At 38.5% G+C, this 20,830-nt stretch overlaps 1 protein-coding gene across 3 annotated transcripts in view; it reads left to right on the plus strand.

Annotated features, from left to right (window-relative positions):
- Nucleotides 1–20,830, plus strand: part of PPP1R12A (protein phosphatase 1 regulatory subunit 12A) — a gene marked incomplete at its 3' end in the record, with an annotated part of 115,181 nt that overhangs the window by 34,961 nt on the left and 59,390 nt on the right. For all 3 annotated transcript variants that reach the window (XM_083860246.1, XM_083860247.1, XM_083860245.1), the window contains exon 2: nucleotides 9,478–9,608. In XM_083860246.1, the coding sequence (XP_083716372.1) occupies nucleotides 9,478–9,608 (131 nt within the window). The remainder of the gene's footprint in view (nucleotides 1–9,477; nucleotides 9,609–20,830) is intronic.

Here is a 20,830-nt window from a genome sequence, read left to right on the forward strand (position 1 = left end):
TTTCCCCTTGATAGGGTGAAGGGTTATCATTGCTTTTCTTAAATTCAGTGCTATTATTTTTATTCTACTCAGTTCTGCCACTTCACTTAGCTAAAATTAGAAAGCAGTGAAAACTTCCCCGAGATCCTGCTAATGCAGAAGATTAAACGTCAGCCGATGACCAGAGTACAAACAGCCTGTGAGTTCACAGGGCAGGGCTGATAGATACGGTCAGGTTTGCTTCTTCCAGGGCGCTGCAGTTTCCACTCTAAAGAACTCACAACTGTATAGAGCTGGTGGTCAGAAACAGAGGAAAAAAAAGAAAGCCATAGAAACAAATAAACCTACTTGTTTTTGTAAACAGGTTCCCCTACAAAGTTTTATATTGATGCCTTTTTGTTTTGGTAGATTATTTTGGTTAAGAAAGTGCATTAGGGGATATCAGAAGGTTAAGTATTTTAAATTGAAAAGCTGCTTTGGCTCAAGAACTTGATTAGTCACCCATATGCTAAAAGCAGGTTATGTTTACTCATGGAAAAAGCCCCTATTTGAAATGCAATTGGCTACTTTTTAATTTGACTGGGACAAAAATGCATGTCCTATATGGCATTGCTTTCTCCTTCTCAAATGTAATATCTACATATTGTGTGACCATGAAAAGTAATCGTTATCTGCCAGAGTTGTAGCAATAAATGCTTAATGAAAGCATAACTGTATAATGGCACTATATTTTTACAGGATGCCAGTTTTGTTTGCTCCTGAACCTTGTTTCTTTTCCATACTTGTCAGGAGGTAGATGTGGAGGGTTGTATGTCTCTATCCCACTGAGCGTGGTGCATCAGCCCCAGGGCCTGTTCAGCCTTGAGAAAAGATGCCTGAGAGGGGACCTGGTCAGTGTCTCTGGGTATCTGAAGGGAGCGACAGAGGCTTCCAGGCTCTTCCTGGTGGTGCCAGGCAACAGGGCAGGAGGCAAGGGGCACAGACTGATGCACAGGAAGTTCCACCCGTGTATGAGGAGGAACTTCTTTACCGTGCCCCGGGACAGATTGTCCAGAGAGGCTGTGGAGTCTGCCTTCCTGGAGATACTGGAGAACTCTCTGGACACAATCCTGTGCCATGTGCTCCAAGGATGACCCTGCTTGAGCAGAGGGCTTAGGCTGGATGACCGCTGTGCTCTCTTCCCATCTGACCCATTCTGTGATTCTCTCATCTGTTGAAATTTTCTCAGAAAGCAAGCTGGGAAGGCAGAGGCCAGAAAAAAGAGAAAGCCATTTGTGAAACAAATGAGCCTGAAATTCAGTTCTGGATGTGACTCCCAAATTTACTGATTTTTGATAGGTTTCAACAACATGAAGCTAAAATGACAATGTATCTTATGTAATTTATACATACTTACCTGCCTGAGCCTTCAGGGGTCAAGACAGCTTGTGAATTTACACATCACACCAGCTATAATACCATGGTGTCAGTCAGATCTTCATTTCTCCATTTTGCCTGGTAAACTCATGTTCTTTTCACTTGGCATGTGGTTAAAAAGCTGCCTACAAAACCTGAAATACATTTTTAAGCAAGTTCCACAAAGATTACTGGTGTTCTTTTTAAACTGAAAGAAATCAGAAGGAAAAGCAGAAGTTGTTTCTCAGGCACTTAATATCAGAGGTTTACGAAAAAGCCTCATTTATGTGAACTTTAGACAGAGATTGCTTTGTAGAGTCCAGTCTCTTCACCAACTTTGTCAATATGTTGAGCCAGGAGAAAAAAGGCCGTTCAGGCAAATAGATCTGCATCAGCATCAGTAACTTAGTCTTTCAATGCTATTTGGTTTGATCTCTTCCAAAATAATTTTTTTCCATGACATCTCATTTTCCAAGGATTATTTGAGGGGTTTAGGCAGATGTTTTTGGCAGGTTGTCTTGAGATTTTTTCTTCGAGCTGCAGTAGATGAATACCATTAAAGTTTAATACTACCCATTTAGTATGGTGGTTTTAATTAAGAGAGAACTTCTGGTGTGGGAATTTCAAGTGTTCCTTAAAATAGATTTTCACAAAGCTAAAAGTGAAAACAAATATTTATTTGAAAGCACATTTGCATGTAATACTAGGTAACCTGGAACAGCTGGGATTATTTCAGCCAGAACAGGAAAGCAGGTAATAGACTGAGTTGTTTTGTCCATATAATGTCCATCAGAATGAGCCTTGATCCATTACTGGGATTGGTAACACTAGGGCTGGCATCTCTGGTTAGAGTAAATAATATTGAAGCTGCCAATTCTCTTCTTCTCCTTATTTATCTTGGCAGGAGGTTGTAGGGCAAGAATAATTCTATCTCTGCTTGAAACACTCTGAAACCACTCAAATATATGTATCCTATTGCAGTCCTGATTAAGATCTATGATGGAGCATTCATTAGGATTTAAATAGTGGGAAATCCCTATGAGATCAGTTTTTTAACATGTAGATTGTATCAGTCTCAACAGCTATAGATTTTAGTATTTTTCATTAATTGTATCCACAATTAAACTTGCAGATTTAACTATAAGTTACAAACTAGCAAAGCTTAAGGGCATGTAATTAACTTAGTAATTCAGTGTAGCAAAGAAAACAAGACAACTGTAGGATGGAAATTACATTATGCTCTTACTGCATATTTGAGCTAAACATTTACTGATTTCATGTAGTTTCTGGTTTTATCTTGGAGCTGAAAGAAAATCTTAAGTGAACTTTTGTTGAGATATACTCATGTATATCTCAGAAAACTTAGACAAGTTGTTTACATGAAGTGGAAATAATAGCTAGAGAAGCTGAGTTCTGGAATGATTTCTCTGTTTTTGTCAATGTTTGACAGTTCCGCAAGATTTGAATTAAGTAGCGATGGTTAATGACTGCTCAGTTTCAATAGCCTCTGCATGCCTTCCTGATGAGACTTGAATGGACATGAAACGTTGCGTCATCCTCAAGTAGTGTTTTTTCCTTAGGAGAAAATGTCTTTCTCACCTGCTTTTGCAGGTGTCTAAAACGATTTTCCTTTTCTGTGCTTAAAAGTGGAGTGTTTCCAAGAAATTTCTCTGGAGAATAGTTTACTTTAACTTGCAGAAGCCATGAGATATTCTTGAAATGCTTTGGTAGATTGAATTTTTGGATATGGTAATATTAATTCTAACTATTTTTTATGGGCCAGTTCTTCAGGATTTTAAATAGTAGGCCATTCTTACACATAAGTGTATCATACACATAATATTTACAGGCAAGTTAAACAAAATAACACTAGTCTAGCAAAAGGGTAATATTACTAGTTTAGCAAGGATATTTGCATCATAAACCATACCATTTTTACTAGAAAGCATGCTTTAATAAAGTAAAGCATTAAATCCTAAAACTGGATTTTGTCAGTAGGTAAGGTATCTGGTATTACCCCAGCCCAGTGAAAAATAGAAGCTGTGACTTTTGGATTGGCTAAATGAACACTTAATTTCATAATTGAGCAACAATTGTCATCTGTAATACCAGATTAATGCCTGAAGTTTTGTTACAACACCAAAACTCCACTGTTTCTTAAACATGAACATCAACAGCAGTCTTTCCTCCCTATATGTAGTGTATTAAACAGAGTACTTGGCAAATGTAAAATACATGCTTTTATAGTGATTGCTTGAATAGTAAATAAGTGTAGTAATCACTAATATTTCATAACCCCATTTGTTGGTCATTCTTATTACCCTTCATCGTGAAAGTATTCCAGAATATTCTGTGATCCTTAGGACATAGTCATTAGGAATATTAGAACCTTAAGATGTTACACTTGGTATGAAAACATTGAATTAATGGCTGAGTAACAAATATAGGTGCAAAAACTATTCCTCCTTTGTTCTAGTGGCTATAACTCCCAGATTACTTTAACTCTGTAGCTTGAAAATTAGATAAGGCTCATGTTTCATTTCATACACCTTACAGCCACTTCACTTGTTGATGTTTTATTGTTAATTAATATGCAGCATAAATATGTAAGTTATTGAGAGTGGAAATTGTTGCTTAAACTTGGTTTGGTTTTTTGACCAAATTTCTTTTTAGAACTTCTAAATTAGTGGTTTATTGACAGAAAAAAAAACCCCTAAGAATTGCAATATGTAAACTTACTCTTTTTTTTCCCAACGTCAGTGAAGATGAATTGAAGATGTGATTAGTGAACTGTGATGTCCTCTCTCCTAAGAAAACCTTTCCTCAAGAAGGCAAAAATCATTGCAGAGTGAGAGCAGCATTCAGACTGTTGGGATTATCTCATGGCGCTGTGCTTACCGGGAGGGCAGCACAAGGACTGGGTAGGAGCAGTAATTGCTGAGTTCACTCTGTGAGCTGCTCTGTGGTGCCATTATTTCACAGGGCTCATGCTTTTCCACCTTTTCATGACAACTGATGAATTGAATTCTCTTCAGCCTCTGTTCCTGTCTCAGTTTCAGTTGCTCCTGCTCTGCAAGGAGGGAGGATAGTGAGATAGGCAGAGAGAGTAATGGCATTTCTATAGGAAGCCTGTACAAGGCCAGATTGGATGGGGCTCTCAGCAACCTGATGTTCCTGCCCATAACAGGGATTTGAAGCTAGATGAGTCCCTTCCAACCTAAAATTTTTTATGATTTCAAAAAATACTTACAAACAAGAAACTAGGCTTAAATGTGTTGTAAATTTAAAAGTACAAAGCGGTTGCTAATTTAAAAATACGTCTTTCAAAAAGTGTCAATTTGAAACAAGAAGCTTTGACACAGGCTTTGTAATGGATGAAAATTCAGAGTGAAACTAAATTTTGGTTCTCTAATAGTGGAATTAGGACGTGAAAATAAGTATCAGAACAATGCTGCTTCTCCGAATACAAAACCCATTTTAATATAATCAGAACAAGTAATTTGGCTTCAATCAGATAAAGATAAGAGTATTTTTCTTTCTTTTTCTTATTTTATTTGATTTTAAATTCTAATTGCGTTTCTGATTCAATTTAGCACAATGTGTCAGCGTAGCTGTAAGGGTGTGTGGGTTTGTGATGGCAGAGGGAACAAGCAACCCAAGGCGAAGAGAATGGGAACCACTTTTAACCAGCTCTGCTGCTTTAATTTGATTCTCAGGTACATCAGCAAAGATGTTCATCTTCTGCTAAGTCCTCTTGGACCCACTGAAGTTACTTCACTCAAAAAATCAAAAGAGAGGATAAACTATTCTCCAGACCCACTGTGTGAGGTCTTCTTCCTATTTCTGGTATTCACATGGCATTTCAGAATGGCTGTTTGACTTGTTTTATCCCTTTAATTTGTTCTTCTGTGTTTGTATTTTTGACTCTTTTCTGTACCAAGAATAAATACGGAAAAAATAAAATGTGATGGCAGAGGTGAAATAAATGTTTGTTTTCCTGATAGATGCAAAATAATTTATGGAATGGGTCAAAATACTAATCTAATCAGTAAAAAGGGTAGGTTTTAATCTCTCTGTGGAGAATGGAGATAAATTTTACCAAAACTTATTAAAAAGAAATGTAATGTCTAAACCTTAGATGGTGGTACCTCATTAGATGTTAATGTTAATGAAAATCAGTAAAAATTGTAGCCCCATGTAAGGTGTATGGCTCTGCTTCATGTGTATGGGACAGTGGTCTAACAGGCTGATTGCTTCTTTCTCTACAAGATTTCTGATTTTTTCAAAACAATTACAGGTTTGTTTTTCCTGTCTTTTGGGGAAGAGTGCTGTCGGCTGAATTCTTTGGGTGGTTACTCGCTGAGGAACCGAGCACTTCTGACATTACTTTTAGAACTCTATCTCTTAAAGGCTGCTGACTAGCTTACAGTTCCCCATCCCCTATGTTCTTATCACATGGTAGTATCAAGAGCCAGCTATATCACCTGCCACTTGCCTTGGAATACAAAGTCATAGCAAATGCAGTTAGAAGTCCAGCATGTTTAGCAGGTATCTGGTTGTCCCCTTTTGAGTATTTATGGGAAAGGGTTAAACTGTTGTTTCCAGCACAAGCTGGACCTACTTAGGGGTGGTCTGTGTAGGAACCAGGTGCTGCTGATCTTTGCTGGTCTTTGCAGTCCAAGTTTCAGGTTGTTGTACAAATGGAAAGTGGTTCTGTTTTCTGGACTTCAATGTACTTCCTTTTTCTTATCAGAAAACGTGACCAGACTTTGTATTCTCAACTTTGCTTTGACTTTATGACTGATTAGCCTAGTTTCTAAATTGGTTCTCAAAGGAAGCAAGGTTTATATGATTGCACTGGCAGCTCTTGTTCTGTTTGAGGCCCATTGGTAACTTAGGTCAAATTTGGCAGGGTAATGAGTGTTCCATGCAGAAATGCCGTTCTGCCAGTTGGTGAGGCTGGGGTTGAGAGAGACAAACCTGTTCATGGGATGGAAGGATATCTTGTGTGTGAGGTCCCATATTGTGCTTGCCCTAGGAGCTGGCTGGGCTCTGCAGATGTGTTTTGCAAGCACTTGGAAAGAACTTTAGGATGACCTGTGGTTTCGCTGTGTGGGAACTGATGCTCTTGGTGGGAACTGTGGGCCATGAAGGGAAGATAGGGGATATCTGGGGATAGGGGCAGATGAGTGCAAAGAACTGAGATGAGTCTTGGAAGGGGTGTAAGAGATGTGGAAAAGGAAGACCTGCAGCTGTCTCTGTCTTCTATTCAGATTCTGGGACAGAATTAATAATGAGAATTTATGTTTCTGAGTTACTGCAGCATCACTGGAATGCCAGTTATTTACATCTTGGTGTGCATTGCTTTTTCCTTTGTAATAATGCTGAGGTCTAGAAGGGCAGTCTGTTCAGAGTTTATCATGCTGCTCCAACGAGCTTTCCTTTTGTGGTTGAGATGTCAGTCTTTAACAACAGAAGCACTTCTGACACTTGATAAATACTGCTTTTAGAAGTGAGCAGTGCAGTAGAAAGGGAAAAACATTTAGATAAAATTTTGTTTATAAGATTTGTTTCTTGGCTTTCTGTCTTTAGGTACCTGCTGATAGTGAGAAGTGCCTTTCTTATGGAAAGTGCTGAGAGTAATAGGATCTATCCAACATGTGCCTGTAGTTCTCTTAAGAAGAAAAAGGGGATGTGGAGACATAGGATGCAGTAGATTTGTGTTTTTCAGCAATAGAATCAATTGCAGTTTGTTTCTTATTAGACTTAAGATAGGTATTACCTTTTTGGAGACCACGGCGAATTTTTAATACAGTATTTTTGGTCGTTATGAATGTGCAATCTCTGCTAATACCTGATAAGTGTATTTGAGCTCTCCTGATTCTTGCCATGTATGGCACAATAAACTGCCCAAATTTGGTCAAATATTTTTAGCCACTTAGTCATATGTCTTTTAATGTGCTGCATATGTAAGCTTTTGATTCACTTAGCAACAGCATTTTTATGAGTATGTCTTGCCAGGTTTTCTCATGTGTACTTGAAAAATAGGCAAGGATTGTCCTGTGTTGGGTTGTGTCATGACCAGATGGTTGGGGGTTTTTTGTTTGATGTTTTTTGTTACTGTTTTTTGAGTGGGTTTTGTTTGTTGTTGTTGTTTTGTTTTTTGTTTGTTTTGGGTTTTTTTTGTTAATAGTGCTAATCAGTTTTAAGATAGCCTTCCACAGATGATGAATTTTAGGGAATTTTAAGAGAAACAAGCATGCAGCATATTCGAATTTAATATTAAATTACCTATATTTGAAAAATGTTTCTGATATAAATTTGTTTTTCCCTACAATTAGCTGGTGAATATTTTTATAGGCATAGACTATCGGTGGTTGGACAAATTGAATATCCAGAAAAACTGGATATATGGCTGGATATAGTTGATGTTTCTGTTAAATGTAAACTTCTGAGTTTCTTCAATTTGTTTTCCTCCTAAAGTGATTAATCATGTCTTGCATTTGATTAATTTTCATTGGGTTACAAAATGTCTTACAAAAATAGGTGGTTCTCTTCTTTCAGAGCTTGTTGTAAATGTGTAATCATTGTACATTGTTGATAAATGGGAGAAATTGTAGACAAATATGTTTGACAAACTTGTAGTCTTTGTTGTTGGAGTATTATTGGAATATTATTAAAAGAACTGGTGATTTTAGGGATGGATATGACTAAGAGGTTTTCAAGTCAGTTTTCAAGAATACCTGAAAAGGTAGGGAGGATTTCATTCAAGAATGGGGTTTTGTTTTTAACTGAAAAACAAATAATGAAAGCAGTGTATTGCAGTCTAGTTGCAGTCTAGCTGTACCTGACTAACGCAAATGGAGTTAAAGAAGGATAATTTGTGGCTGGTTTTGTTTGGCTGGTTGCACTGGGCAGCAGCATTCTCCTCATGATGCAGCTGTTGCCTCAGCATTGCAGAATGGAGGAGAGCCTCAGGATTCATCTTGGAACATGCAATTGCTTAAACAGGGGTATCCAAGTTGTTTTCTTTCCATAGTAAAACACAATGTAATTTGGGGTTTTTTTTCAGAAGTATTCTGAAAAGTAAAATTTATACCTTAATTGCATTTCATTAGAGGCATAATTCCCTAGTAGGATTTAGGAGCTCAAGAGCAGAGGTTCTCATTTCAGCCTTGTGGCTATGTAGTATTGTTGATTTATTAAGCTAAAAAATTAATACCAGTCTTGTGGGGTCTAGCTGCTTGGAGTTCTTGCTGCCCTGAAATGCAGCGGGACTTTTCTCTCAGTTGCTCTGCCCTTTTAAGGGCAGCAGGATAGAAGTTGGCAAGAAAACTTACCAAGCACCCTGTGAGAAAAATACCCGAACACAGAGGAGAAAGGCAAAACAGGAGTCAGTCAAGATGGAGGTCTGGAGAATGGCAGTAGGTCTGCAGCTGAGCAATGCTGTTTAAGAGATGTGGGCAGATGATAATATTTTTGCAATTGCCAAAATGATACTCAAATGAGTTTATAAATAAGAGTGATTAATAGACTGTTAAGAGATTTTGTGGTGGTATAGAATATACTGCAGTAGAAAACAGTAGGGGGATATTGAAACACTTTGTAGCACCCCCTTCATACTCTTGTAGTCTCATCTACATTACAGGTAAAATCACATTATGGTATTGTTTTCAAAGTGTTTCTCTAGCTCTTGTCACAATTCCACTTCATGGTTTAGCGGTTTATTCATTTTTAATCTCCACTCGAGTAGCGGAGCTGGGCCTGGGATGAAGTGAGGACCTGAAGAACCACTTTGTATTGGAGAATAAGATTTCAGTGAGAGTTGTAAAGGGCTTCTCAGAATGCATTTACCTGAGAAAATAGTATTTTTTTGCTTTTAAAAACTGTTTAAACTCATTTATTTAAAAAGTTTTATTAATCTGGAGCACCTGCTGTTTCTCTCTCAAATTCTTCCTGTCTTGCTGTCAAACCCTGACAAAGAAACCTGCTTCCTCATCAGAACTGAAAATACTTTTCTCCTGAAGTCTTTGCTTAAAGATGCACAGAATTGTAGAACAACTTTGATATGAACTTACTTCTTAACTTTCTCTTTCTTTGTAGGCTTGTATAGATGATAACGTAGATATGGTGAAATTTCTGGTGGAAAATGGAGCAAATATTAATCAACCAGATAATGAAGGCTGGATACCTCTACATGCAGCTGCTTCCTGTGGATATCTTGATATAGCAGAGTAAGACTTTTTCCTCTATTTTTAAAATCTATATATTTTGCTAATACATTGCTAGAGAGACAACAGAAACAGATGGTATTCATAAATTGTGTTCTTAGTTGCCTCTGGGATGTGTAGTGAGAAGAATGCTTTTATACTGTGTGTTGATTGTGAAGTGTGCTGCATCTATAACTTTGTGTGTTGCATTTTCTCTTTCTAGTTTTTTTACATTGCATATTAGGTAGATACACACATAGACAGGACTGCCTATGACATTATTTTTCATATTAATTTTCTGTAGAAAGGTTTTTATGGGGGAAGGCACAGGGACAGTGTTCCAAATTAATTTAGTAGTCTGAAACATCATCCTGGGATAAATCTATGTGTAGGAGATAAGTTTTACAATTGTATTTGCAGTCTTGAAACGTTTGTTTTTCAGCTATAGTATAGAACAATTGACTGGTTCTTTTGGCTGTGGAACAAAAGCCTACAGTAGAAGCTAGATGTCTGTTTCAGTATTAGTTAAAGGTTTTTCACTGAATTACAGGAGTGGTTTTGTTATTTTTGAAGTCTGTTGAAGATCACTGAAGGTGTGCTAAAATCAAATTAATTGAGAGGTTGTCTGTTTGAGCCCAAAATGATTCTTTTGAGCAAATGTGTGGCATATGTTGTTCAGCACACTGTTGTTGCAGTTAAGCAGATAATAAAGTCTTTTTTAAAACCCTTTGGGTAAACAAAAAATTCATTAATTTTACCAAACTCATTGTGACATCTGATCCAATGTAAGATTTGGATAAAACAGAAAGTAGTATTTTATCATGTAATTATGTACTAATTGCAGCGGTGAAGAATGAAAATTGTGAGTTTGTTCTGCGAGTTTGAGAGTTTTACTTGCTGCAGTCTAAAGGGAAGTGAAGAATTCTGGGGACTCTAGTATATAATTTTCCCTGGATTTTTTTTTTTTTTTGAGGTGTTCACAGAGTGACGTGCCTCTTATATCCTTGGTATCCCTGGGGCACTGTGCGACCACTAACTTTGTAATCTGCATTTCTATGCTATGCAGATGTTTCATGCTGTAATCCTCCTTGCATGAGTACTGGAAGTATTTACTTCTTGGCTACGCTATGACAAGAATTTCCCTGCAAAATGAGATAATATAAGCCTTTCTTCAGTTTAGTGGAAGTAAAACACCTGCCTTTATTCCACAATAGGAAAAAGTTAAGTGATCTTGATTTGGCATTGCAGCCAAACATAGGCACTTGTTCAGAGAGCAATGTCCCTTGTCCGCTGGACAGTTTTTTACTATTGACTTGGATATCTGAGATCTATCTGGTTCTTATTCTCTCAGAGTGGAGCAGAACCTCTCTGCATATTTTCTACAGATAGCCTTTAGGGAAATGGGTTTATTGAAGTATAGTCCTTTAGGATGTGAGACATCTAAGTTGTTGGAAGAGCAGTGTTTCTAAGGTGTATGGAGTTTTGAAGATAAGCTGTTGAAACAAATTTCCATATACAGCTGAGAAAGGTAACCTGACATGAGAGGAGCATTGTTTATATCTGACGAGGCCCACAGAGTTTAGATCTTCTTCAGATTACTTCTCCAACATCTTGGCTTCAAAAAATTTACAAAAATGAATTGTACAAAGTTTTCTGCTGAAGCAAAACTGGGAGGAAGGTGAAAGGATGATACAATAAACTGCCAGAGATTAGAAATTTTATTTTAGTTTAGTCCACAGTATGTGCTGCATCCAGCATCTGCTTTAGTGAGGCTGGATTCCTGGGAAGCATGAGAAATGTGTGTTTTGTGCATGCCTGTGACTGAATCTGATATATTTTATTTTTAGCACCTATTTTTATGCAAGAGAGAAGACAGTCAGCAAATGAGTTCTGGTGTTTTCTAAGTTTGTTAATAAAAGGTTGGGGAGAGTCTGACTTGCGCTTCCCTTTCTCATCCTCCTGTGGAACTGCATGTTGGACAGCTTTGTAATGCTTCTCAAATTGGGGGCTTGCCAATTTTGTTTCTGCTTCTTCTGCTGCCATCTTAAGTTTTCTTATGCTTTCTTCCCTCCTTCCAAATATTTAGTTGGAATTTACTTGTTGAAATAGCACAACTCTTTTAAATCATCCAAATATGCAAAATTAGTTAATATATAGAATTTGTTCACAATTTGTAATTTGACAGTTTGTATTTTTAAATTCCTTAAAAAATATTACAAGATAGCATGCTTTGGTTATTTTAGGCTTGCATGTCTCAAAATCTAAAATTATATTTAAGAAAGCAACTGAACTAGGAGGTTCTAATTCTAATCTTAGACTTACAGCGTATTTGAGTTGGCATGGACCTTTCATAAGTCATCTAGTCCAGCCCCTCTGCAATGAGCAGGGACATCTACAACAAGATCAGATTATTCAGAGGGGTGTTCAACTTGGCCTTGAACAATTCCAGGAATGGGGCACCTACGACTTCTCTGGGCAACCTGTTCTGGTGTTTCACCATAGAATCATTTGCATTGGAAAACACTCCAAGATCACTGTGTCCAACCTTTGAGTGAAGGACACCACCACCATGACAACTAAACCACAGCACTGCCATGTCCTGCTGTTTCTTGAATGCTTCCAGTGATGGTGACTCCACAGCCTCTCTGGGCAGCCTGTTCCAGTGCTTAACTACCCTCTTCAGTGAGAAAATTCTGCCTGATGTCCAACCTGAACCTCCCTGGCTCAGCTTGAGGCCATTTCCTTTTATCCTGTCACTGATTGCCTGGGAGAAGAGACCAAACCTCACCTGGCTACAGCCTCCTTTCAGGGAGTTGGAGAGAGGTCTCTCCTGAGCCTCCTTTTCTCCAGGCTAAACAGTCCCAGTTCCCTCAGCCACTCCTCACAGGACTTGTGCTCCAGACCCTTCCCCAGCCTTGTTGCCCTTCTCTGGGCATTTTCCAGCACCTCAGTGTCTTTCCTGTGGTCATGGGCCCAGAACTGGACACAGGACTCAAGGTGTGGCCTCACCAGTGCCATGTACAAGGGGACACTCCCTGCCCTGATCCTGCTGCCCACACTCTTGCTGATGCAGGCCAGGATGCCATTGGCCTTCTTGGCCACCTGGGCACAGCTGGCTCATGTTCAGCCACTGTCACCAGCATCCCCAGCTACTCCATCCCTTGGGCAGTTTCCAGCCTGTCCCCAGCCTGTAGCACTGCACGGGGTTGTTGTGACCCCAGTGTAGGACCCAGCCCTTGGCCTTTCTGAACCTCATCCAGCTGGCCTTGGCCCATCCATCCAGTCCAGATCCCTCTGCAGAGCCTTCCTGCCCTCCAGCAGATCAACACTCCTGCCAAACTTGGTGTTACCTGAAAAGTGACTGAGGGTGCCCTAGATCCCCTTGTCCAGATCATCCATAAAGATAATAAACAGGACTGGCCCCAGTACAGAGCCTGGATAACACCAAACCACCAGCTGGATGTAACTCTGTTCATCACCATTTTCTGTGTGCGTCTGTCCACACAGTTTTTTACCCAGGGAAGAATGCACCTGACCAGGCCTTGAGGAGCCAGTTTCTCTAGGAGTGTGCTGAGACAGAGTGTGTCAAAAGCTTTTCTGAAGTCCTGGTAGACAACATTTACAGCCTCTCTCATCCAGATGGATTGTCTGTGCATAGAAGGGAGATCAGGTTGGTCAAGCAGCACCTGCCTTTCCTAAAACCATGCTGGGTGGGTCTGATCCCTTGGTTGTCTTGTAGATGACACTCACAGTGAAGAATTTCTTCTTAATATCGAATCAAAATCTTCCTTCTTTCAGTTAGAAGCCATTCCCCCTGTTCCTGTGGCTACATGCCCTTGTTAAAAGTTCCTGTCTAGCTCTCCTATAGGCCCCGTTAGGTACAAGAAGGCTGCTGTAAGGTATAGATGTGTGCTGTAATGTACACATTACTGTTAAGTAGTCTCTGCTGCTACTCAGATGTTCCTGAGTGAGAGCACCCATGTGCTGGAGATCTGTGAGAAGTACAGAATATGGAGGTCGTAGGGAGCTTCTCTGAAAAAAAAACTCTGCATATCTCAGGAAGCTACCACTGCAGCAATGTTTTTTGCCTTGGTCCTCTGCTAATAGCTGGTGAGCTGAGTGAATTTGTGGCATGGCTTCCACTAGTTGGGAGTTTATTTTGCTCCGTACCATCTGGTCAGTGGGCTTTTCACTGCAGGCATATTCCCTGTCCCTGTTGTCCTCCACTGTGTTCACCACTCCTGTGACAGCTTCTCCCAGCGGTATCTCCTGTGCCATTTCACCTTTCCTACAGAAATAGCCATCTTCTCTTGAATATGCTTCCTGTCTCTTCTAAAAAAATACATCTTCCACTTTAAGAAATGTTTGTCTTGTAGAAGGCCACTTCAAGTGAAATACAGCAAAGAACATAGTTTAGTGTGTAATAAAGTGTCAGCTACTTGGGAAGGGGGAGTTGTGTTGTAAAAGTAAAATTTTTGTTATGGAAGGCAATTGCTCCTGTTGTTTCTGACATCTGTAGATGTGGGAGTGTTTCAGCTTGCTGGAAATCCTTTGAATACTTTAATTTTAGGATTGTTTATTTAGATTGCTATTCATCTGGTTTATTAATATGTAAATTGCCTTACAAGTAATTGTAATATGAACATGTATTGAATCAGAATCCTTCAACATTGCTGTAACAGGTGGATTTTGTATAGTATGTTCTCTTTTCTGTTCTCCATTTTTTTCATACACAGAAAGCTTTACCCAAATGAGCTTTTTTTCTCACTAATGTGTTAGTATGAATTAAGAAGTCAACATGAAATGCTTTGTAAAATGAATATGTGGAAAGAAACTTGAATGCAGAAGGACTTGAGCTGAAATTTTGTGTGCATTCTTTAAGATGGTATTTAATGGGTGAAACCCTTAAATTTACCTTTGTACAGCTGTTTTTTTGTGTATAATGAATTAGTTTTTCTGGTAGATCTCTTCTACAGTTGAAAAGTTTGTGTATTATTTCAGTATATTATCATTATTCAGGGAATAAGCAAATAACTTTTTTTAAATGGAAAAAAAAATAATAGGAGAGGGGAAAATATGGAAAGTAGCATTTAAGAAGTAATTTAAAAATGCTTACTTTTTTATTTCTCTCTGCTACGTATTCCACCAGATTAAAATAAATCTGAAGTAGTAGAAATTTCTATTTTGTTCAATAATTAAAGTTTGTGTTAAAAGTTATTTTCTTGTGGGCTTTGTAGGCCACAAGGCCTAGTTGTGAATGTGTAGTTGGTGTATTTTGAACCTTGTTTGCAGCTGTTCAGAGGCTACTATACAGTTATACTTAAATAGGAATACTTTTTCATTTTACCCACAATGAAAGATGCATCTTCCAAAAGTATAAGAAAAGTGTTTTTCAAAACTAGCATAAAGTCAGCGACAGTTACAGTTTTGTTCCAAAAACATCCCAAAAACTGAAGGGGGAGAGAGATGTCTACTGAAGGAAGAATTTCATACCTTTGTGTAGTATTACAACAGTTTGACAGATGTTGCTGTAGATACTAAAATTCCTCATAGGTTCAAGAGATGAGATATCCATGGAGGATGGATACATTAAAAAAATACTAATGCCGAATACATACATACAAATGGAATCTGATCGAGAAAGTCCATGAAAGTAGTTGGAAAGTATTATGTAAAAAGTAGCATGTCTTTGGTCTACTTTTATTCTCCTTGGAGATCTTAGGTCTGGAGTTGTTAACTAGATACTTGGACTATCTCTTTATGGTAGCTTTTATGTTTGACGAGCATGTTTGATACCCATACAAATCCTAAGACAGTGCAGTTTCAAAATACACCTTCTTTAGTTAAGAGATTTTAAAGGTTGAAGCATATGATTACAGTCAGAAACAGAAAAACATCTCAAGTTCAGAGTCTCCTTGGTCAGTTTATTTAGGAGGAGAATAGTAGTTTGATCAACTCTACTGCTGTAAAACACAACTCACCCACTTTTCCTTTCTGCCCAAAGTTTCCTATGTTGTATATCTCCTCCTTCCTCTAATATTTAAAGCAGACTTTAAAAGGCTTGTGTGTAACCACAGGCTTGCTGCTGACGCCCATCTGTTCTTCCAGACTCCAGACACCTGAAAGTGAACCCAGCCAAACTCGTTTGCTGAAGCCTTTGCAAACCATTGTCCCAGGATCTCCCTATTTTAGTAACAGTCCATTAAGACTAAATGAGTGATCCTTGTCTGATAGACAGAAGACTCTGAGACAGTCCTGCAAACCTGTAGTTGGATATCTAGATGTTCAGTGATAGGTGGTTTCTTGCAGCTCTAATTGCCTTGGGGGGACTGCTGTGGGTGCTGCCTGGTAGTGATTCCTGCCTGTGGTACAGGACCAGTGCTCATCTGGCAACAGCTAGCCAAGAGAATTCAGTGGAGTTTGATAATATGATTGGTGATCTAACTTGAGACTATGGCAGAAACAAGCAGATTCTCACTTCCACCCTTCTTTTGCCTCCTCCACCTTCCCTCCATTCTTCCCTCCACTCTTCCCTCTAAGGATCACATAACAATGTAGGAACTACAGACACAAGAATAGCCTTCAGGGGCTTTGGAGGCTTTGTTGTCTTTTGGATCAGTGAACTGACCTGGCGTGCCAGCAGCACTTGGCATAGATATGCAGGTTAAAAGAAATGTCTAAGCTGCTTCTCAGACATATCTTGTACTTCTGATCAGAAGCCTGGCTGAGTAGAGCTGCCTGTTCAGTGGTGGAGTCCCATGCTTCATCTCCCACTCATGAGTCTGAACCACTTCTTACTGTTCAGTGTTCCTTCATGATATCTGAGGGTGTTGGTGCCAGCAAGTATGTTCCAAAGCAGTTGTTTTTAATCCATTTTCTGTCAAAGTTTTAATAACTTGATCATCTGAAGCTGTTTCTTACTTACTAGTGAGTTTTTAGTCTCTACTCTTTTGCTGTAACCCATTTTAATCCTAAAGAGCAAAACACTACTTTGGCAAAGCACACTAATAAAAATGTCAGGGATGGTTCCTATCTCCTTCAGCTTAGTTCCAAGTTATGGTTTTAATTAAGTGAGTAGGAAGTGATATTACCAGTGATACATTCAGAAATGGATCGTTGGAGAATAACCAGAAATTTGGATTTTTGAATGGCAAGGTAAAGCTTGTGGTCTGAGGTAAACCACATGCAAACTGATGATGCAAACTGCTATGGGATTTGGTCTTACAGAGATGCTTCAAGGTGAAGGAATGTTTTTGTCAGGATCCAAAATGTTTATTTAAATACTAGGAAATGTTAACTGGAGGTGTAGAAAAGGAAAAGCAAGCAAAGATGAAACATCATACAACCCACTCGAGAAAATGAGAAGAGGACTTTAGAAGGATAAAACAAGCTATGTGACAAAATAAAAGCAGGGAAAGAAGATAGATTCCCAGCCAAGGAAAAACAGCCTTTCTAGAAGAATGACTGACTCTTGCAAGTTGGTACTGGTAAAGCTGCAGTGTTTGTTTTGAGAGCTGTGAAAAGGTCACTGCAGGCTTTAGAAGATTCTTTCAATTAATTTCCATTTGCTGTCTTCTTCCTCAAAAAAGAGATTGGGAAAAAAACATGTGTCCCCTAGCGTCCTCTCCCCCGACACAAAAATTTGATACTCTGTACAACTTAAAAGTTCCTCCTTCTCCAAACTTGTATTAGTTATCTGCAAGGAAAAAGCTAAATTCTGTTAAATAAAATAGTGGACGGACTGGGAGAAGATGAGTGAGGTAGTATCAGTTGGCATTTTCTTTTATGAAGATGTACTGTGGCAGTGTCCTGTTTCCAGCATGTTTTTGCTGCATAAATATATGTCCTAAGAATAATTAAATGCTAATGAAATAAGGTTGAGGTTGATGGTGAAGTTCCCTTTTTGAAATCATGTCATTATGTGGTAGAGTTTAATCTTTTCTACTGTGTAGCTGTGATCTGATGTGTGGATAAAACCCAACTGACAAAAATACACAGTAAAATATGAGCTGATGAGTTAGAGGAAACTATAGGACTTAATTGATTTTCATACATGATTGTTCAGGTAGGGAGTCAAGGAGAGTGGTTACTGTAGAATGCACAAAATGTGTGCTCTAGAGCTGCCTTCTTTCAGATTAGATTACTGTGTACATCTTTCCTTGTGACCTTAAATATTTTTAGTTAGTGTATTAGTATTTAGGAAGTGTTCCTGTTCTTTTAAAGGTAAATGTAATAGAAATAAAGTTCAGAGATATTTTTCTTTTTTTTTTCTTTCAACAGAATTTAGCAGTTCATTCAATCTAATGGAAGGTCAAGGGACTGATGCCCTTTGTAATGCTCAGAGCGCTCTTAATTTTTGGCTGAAAAAGAATTTGAAAATGGAGCTGATGTCTAAAGAAACCTTCCTGCTTTGAGAAGTGAAGGAGGAGAGATCTTGTTTCTCACAAAACATTGATTTTGTTGGTATCCTGAAAACAATTTAGAGTAGATGCCTTACATCTGGGTTTTGAAATTGAATGTGGTACACATGGAAGAGAACACATACAGAAGAGTGATATGGAAACCAGGGAGCTTGGATAGACTCACAAGAAACAACACTCAGGTCCTTCCTGGCTGGTACCTTGTAAGTGGCCATTGCCACCAGTAAAGTTCCTATTTTCTAGGCAGGACTAGAACATGGGAGAACAGCTCTAGATAGATACAACAAAGTCCTGAATTGCAGAAAGGCTTGGTGGGTATGGTGTACATGTGAGGGCCTCATCAATCCAAAATTGCCATGTGACAGGGGTGGTGATAGATTCTCTTTAGACTATGGAATCTATGGAATTATTAATACTATTGACCACCGCATATAGTATTTTTTGAGTTATCTGATATAAAAATAATTAAATTCTCAGCAAAGTTGGCTTTGAGGTTTGTTTTCTAGGAGAAAACAGGGTTGTGGTATAGATTGTCATGTCTGTGCATCTCAGTTTTTATTTTCTTTCACCTTTTACTTGAGTGGTTTTCTCTGTTGTGAGTTTGACCCTAGTCTGGCAAACATGGTAGACTTTCTAGTGACACTAAAGCAATTTATGATCTACTTATCCTGTCTTAAAGCCCTGTCTTTTGCTGGCTATCCTAAACTGCGTCATTTCACTGCAAATGATCCTAATCTGCACGTGTTTTTCTAGTCTTATCCCTGACTGAGGCAGGATAAAAGATGTTTGAATTCTTCTAAAATGCATGTAGATGTAGCCATGGTATCTCTAGACACATAAGGGCTGCTGTGCATTGATGAAAGTGAGTTATTTGGGTACAACTCAGATACTAAGACACAGAAATGTGAGAGTTTTCTATAAACAGTGGATATGACGGGAAAAAAACTATTAAAAAGGAAGTATTTGAAACCTCTCTATTACAGACAAGATACTGCTTATCAAATTTGAATGAAAAGTAGGACTTTCTTCAGGAAGAAGAGTGATTTCAAGGAAATTCAAAGCGGACTGAACATGTAAACAGTTGCTATGAAGTGCAGATTGCTGGTATCTAAGTGGGGGTCAGACAGAGTTCAGTACTACTGAGTGATGCTAGAAACTGCACTGTGATGGTAATGTTGCTTTACAGAGAGCTCTGCTTACTGTATTATTATGTAATATAATTACAAATAAGATAAGTTCTGTGATGTAGTAGTTATGTATATGCTAAGATCTGTTTAACACAGGAAAATAATTGATCTTGGTTTAAATTTTTCTGATAGAAGTGCGAGCCTGTGGCTGTTGGAGAAAAGCAAGCCTGTTAAGTCCACACTCATAACTTCTGCTGAAATAGAAATCTATGGGTAAATCATTATTTTTGATGCTACCATACCCAAATATAGCAGTGCTGCTTTTTGCGTAAGTTAGGGGGGATGGTGAGCTGCTGGTGAGATCACCTCTTGTTAGCTGAGGAAAGTGGGAAGCAGCATGGTCTTCCTTCTTCCCCCTCTTCTGCCTCCATGCTGCTCTTACCTCTTCTTCTCAGCCACTGTAACTCAGTCCCAATTGTTCACCTTGATGACGGTTCTATAAATCTCCACAAATGCTTGGAGACTTGATATGGGAAAACGTTCCAAGCATGGTGTTGTCAGCTGGAGTTACAGTATGATCTCTGTAGCTGCAACAAGACATTTTTCATACTCGCTCTTGACTTTTGCACAATATGCTGCAAACTTCAAAATGAACCCTTGTTCATGAAGTGCATCATGAAAATAACATTTGATACGCACTTTAAAAACACTTCTTGTTTTGCTTCATTTCCATTCCTGCAGAAATTTTTGTGCTGTATTCCTCCTGGCAATGCCAGGCTCCACTTCTGTTTTTTCGTGGGTGCTGGTTTGTTAGGGAGGTTTTTTGTGGTTGGTTGGGTTTTGGTTTGTTTTTCTTTTTAAATAGGATGTGTTTCCCTATATGACTTTCTTTGTGTTTTCTACTTTACTTTCTTCATTCAGTGTTTATTTTCACCTAAACGTTGCTCTGCCACCTCTCAAATGCGTTTCCTTCTATATGGATAAGGCAAAATATGAAGGCTTAGTTGCTTTTCAGATGCTACAAGCAGGAACTTCTCCTGTTCCTTTTTGTACTATTGAGTTTAACCGGCCACCTACATACAAATATTTCTAGACCTGGCTTCTTTCAGAGGTTTCTTGGAACACAAGAGGACTAAAACTCACCAAATCCTGTTGCCTACACTGTTTCTTTTATGCTCCTGCATACCAAGAAGCAAGACAGATGGGATTCTACACAGTGTGCTTGGGCATACAAGCTGCAGTGGAGGCTGGGAACAGCCAGCTATGTGCAAAATTCAGTGGTGCTTTGGTATGTAATGGAATGTTGGCTTCATAATCATAAATATGTTTCTTCTATAGATAAAATATTTAGAAGGGATAGTGCTTTTTGCATAGGAAGATTTTTTTGTTGTTTTACTGTTTTGGTAGCTTTGGGAGTATTTGACAGTTTTGAAGCAAAGCTGTGTGTCAGTCCAAGATTCCTCTCATACGAGCTTCAGGAGAGAGAATCAGAAGCTACATTTGATGCTATACGCAAAAGCTATTGCATATTGAAGGACGTAAAAAAGTCTTTGCAAACTGGTTAATTGTTCATAAAAAGAGATAAATGCTTTATTCTGGATTATCTTGATGAAAATTGAAAATAAATGTCTCCTATTTGCTTTAAACCTTTTGGCCATTATTTTCTCAACTATTTTTTGTTACTCTTTTTTTAAGGATC

This window comes from Zosterops lateralis (assembly GCF_965231275.1).
Source record: "Zosterops lateralis genome assembly, chromosome: 4".
NCBI lineage: Eukaryota > Metazoa > Chordata > Aves > Passeriformes > Zosteropidae > Zosterops > Zosterops lateralis.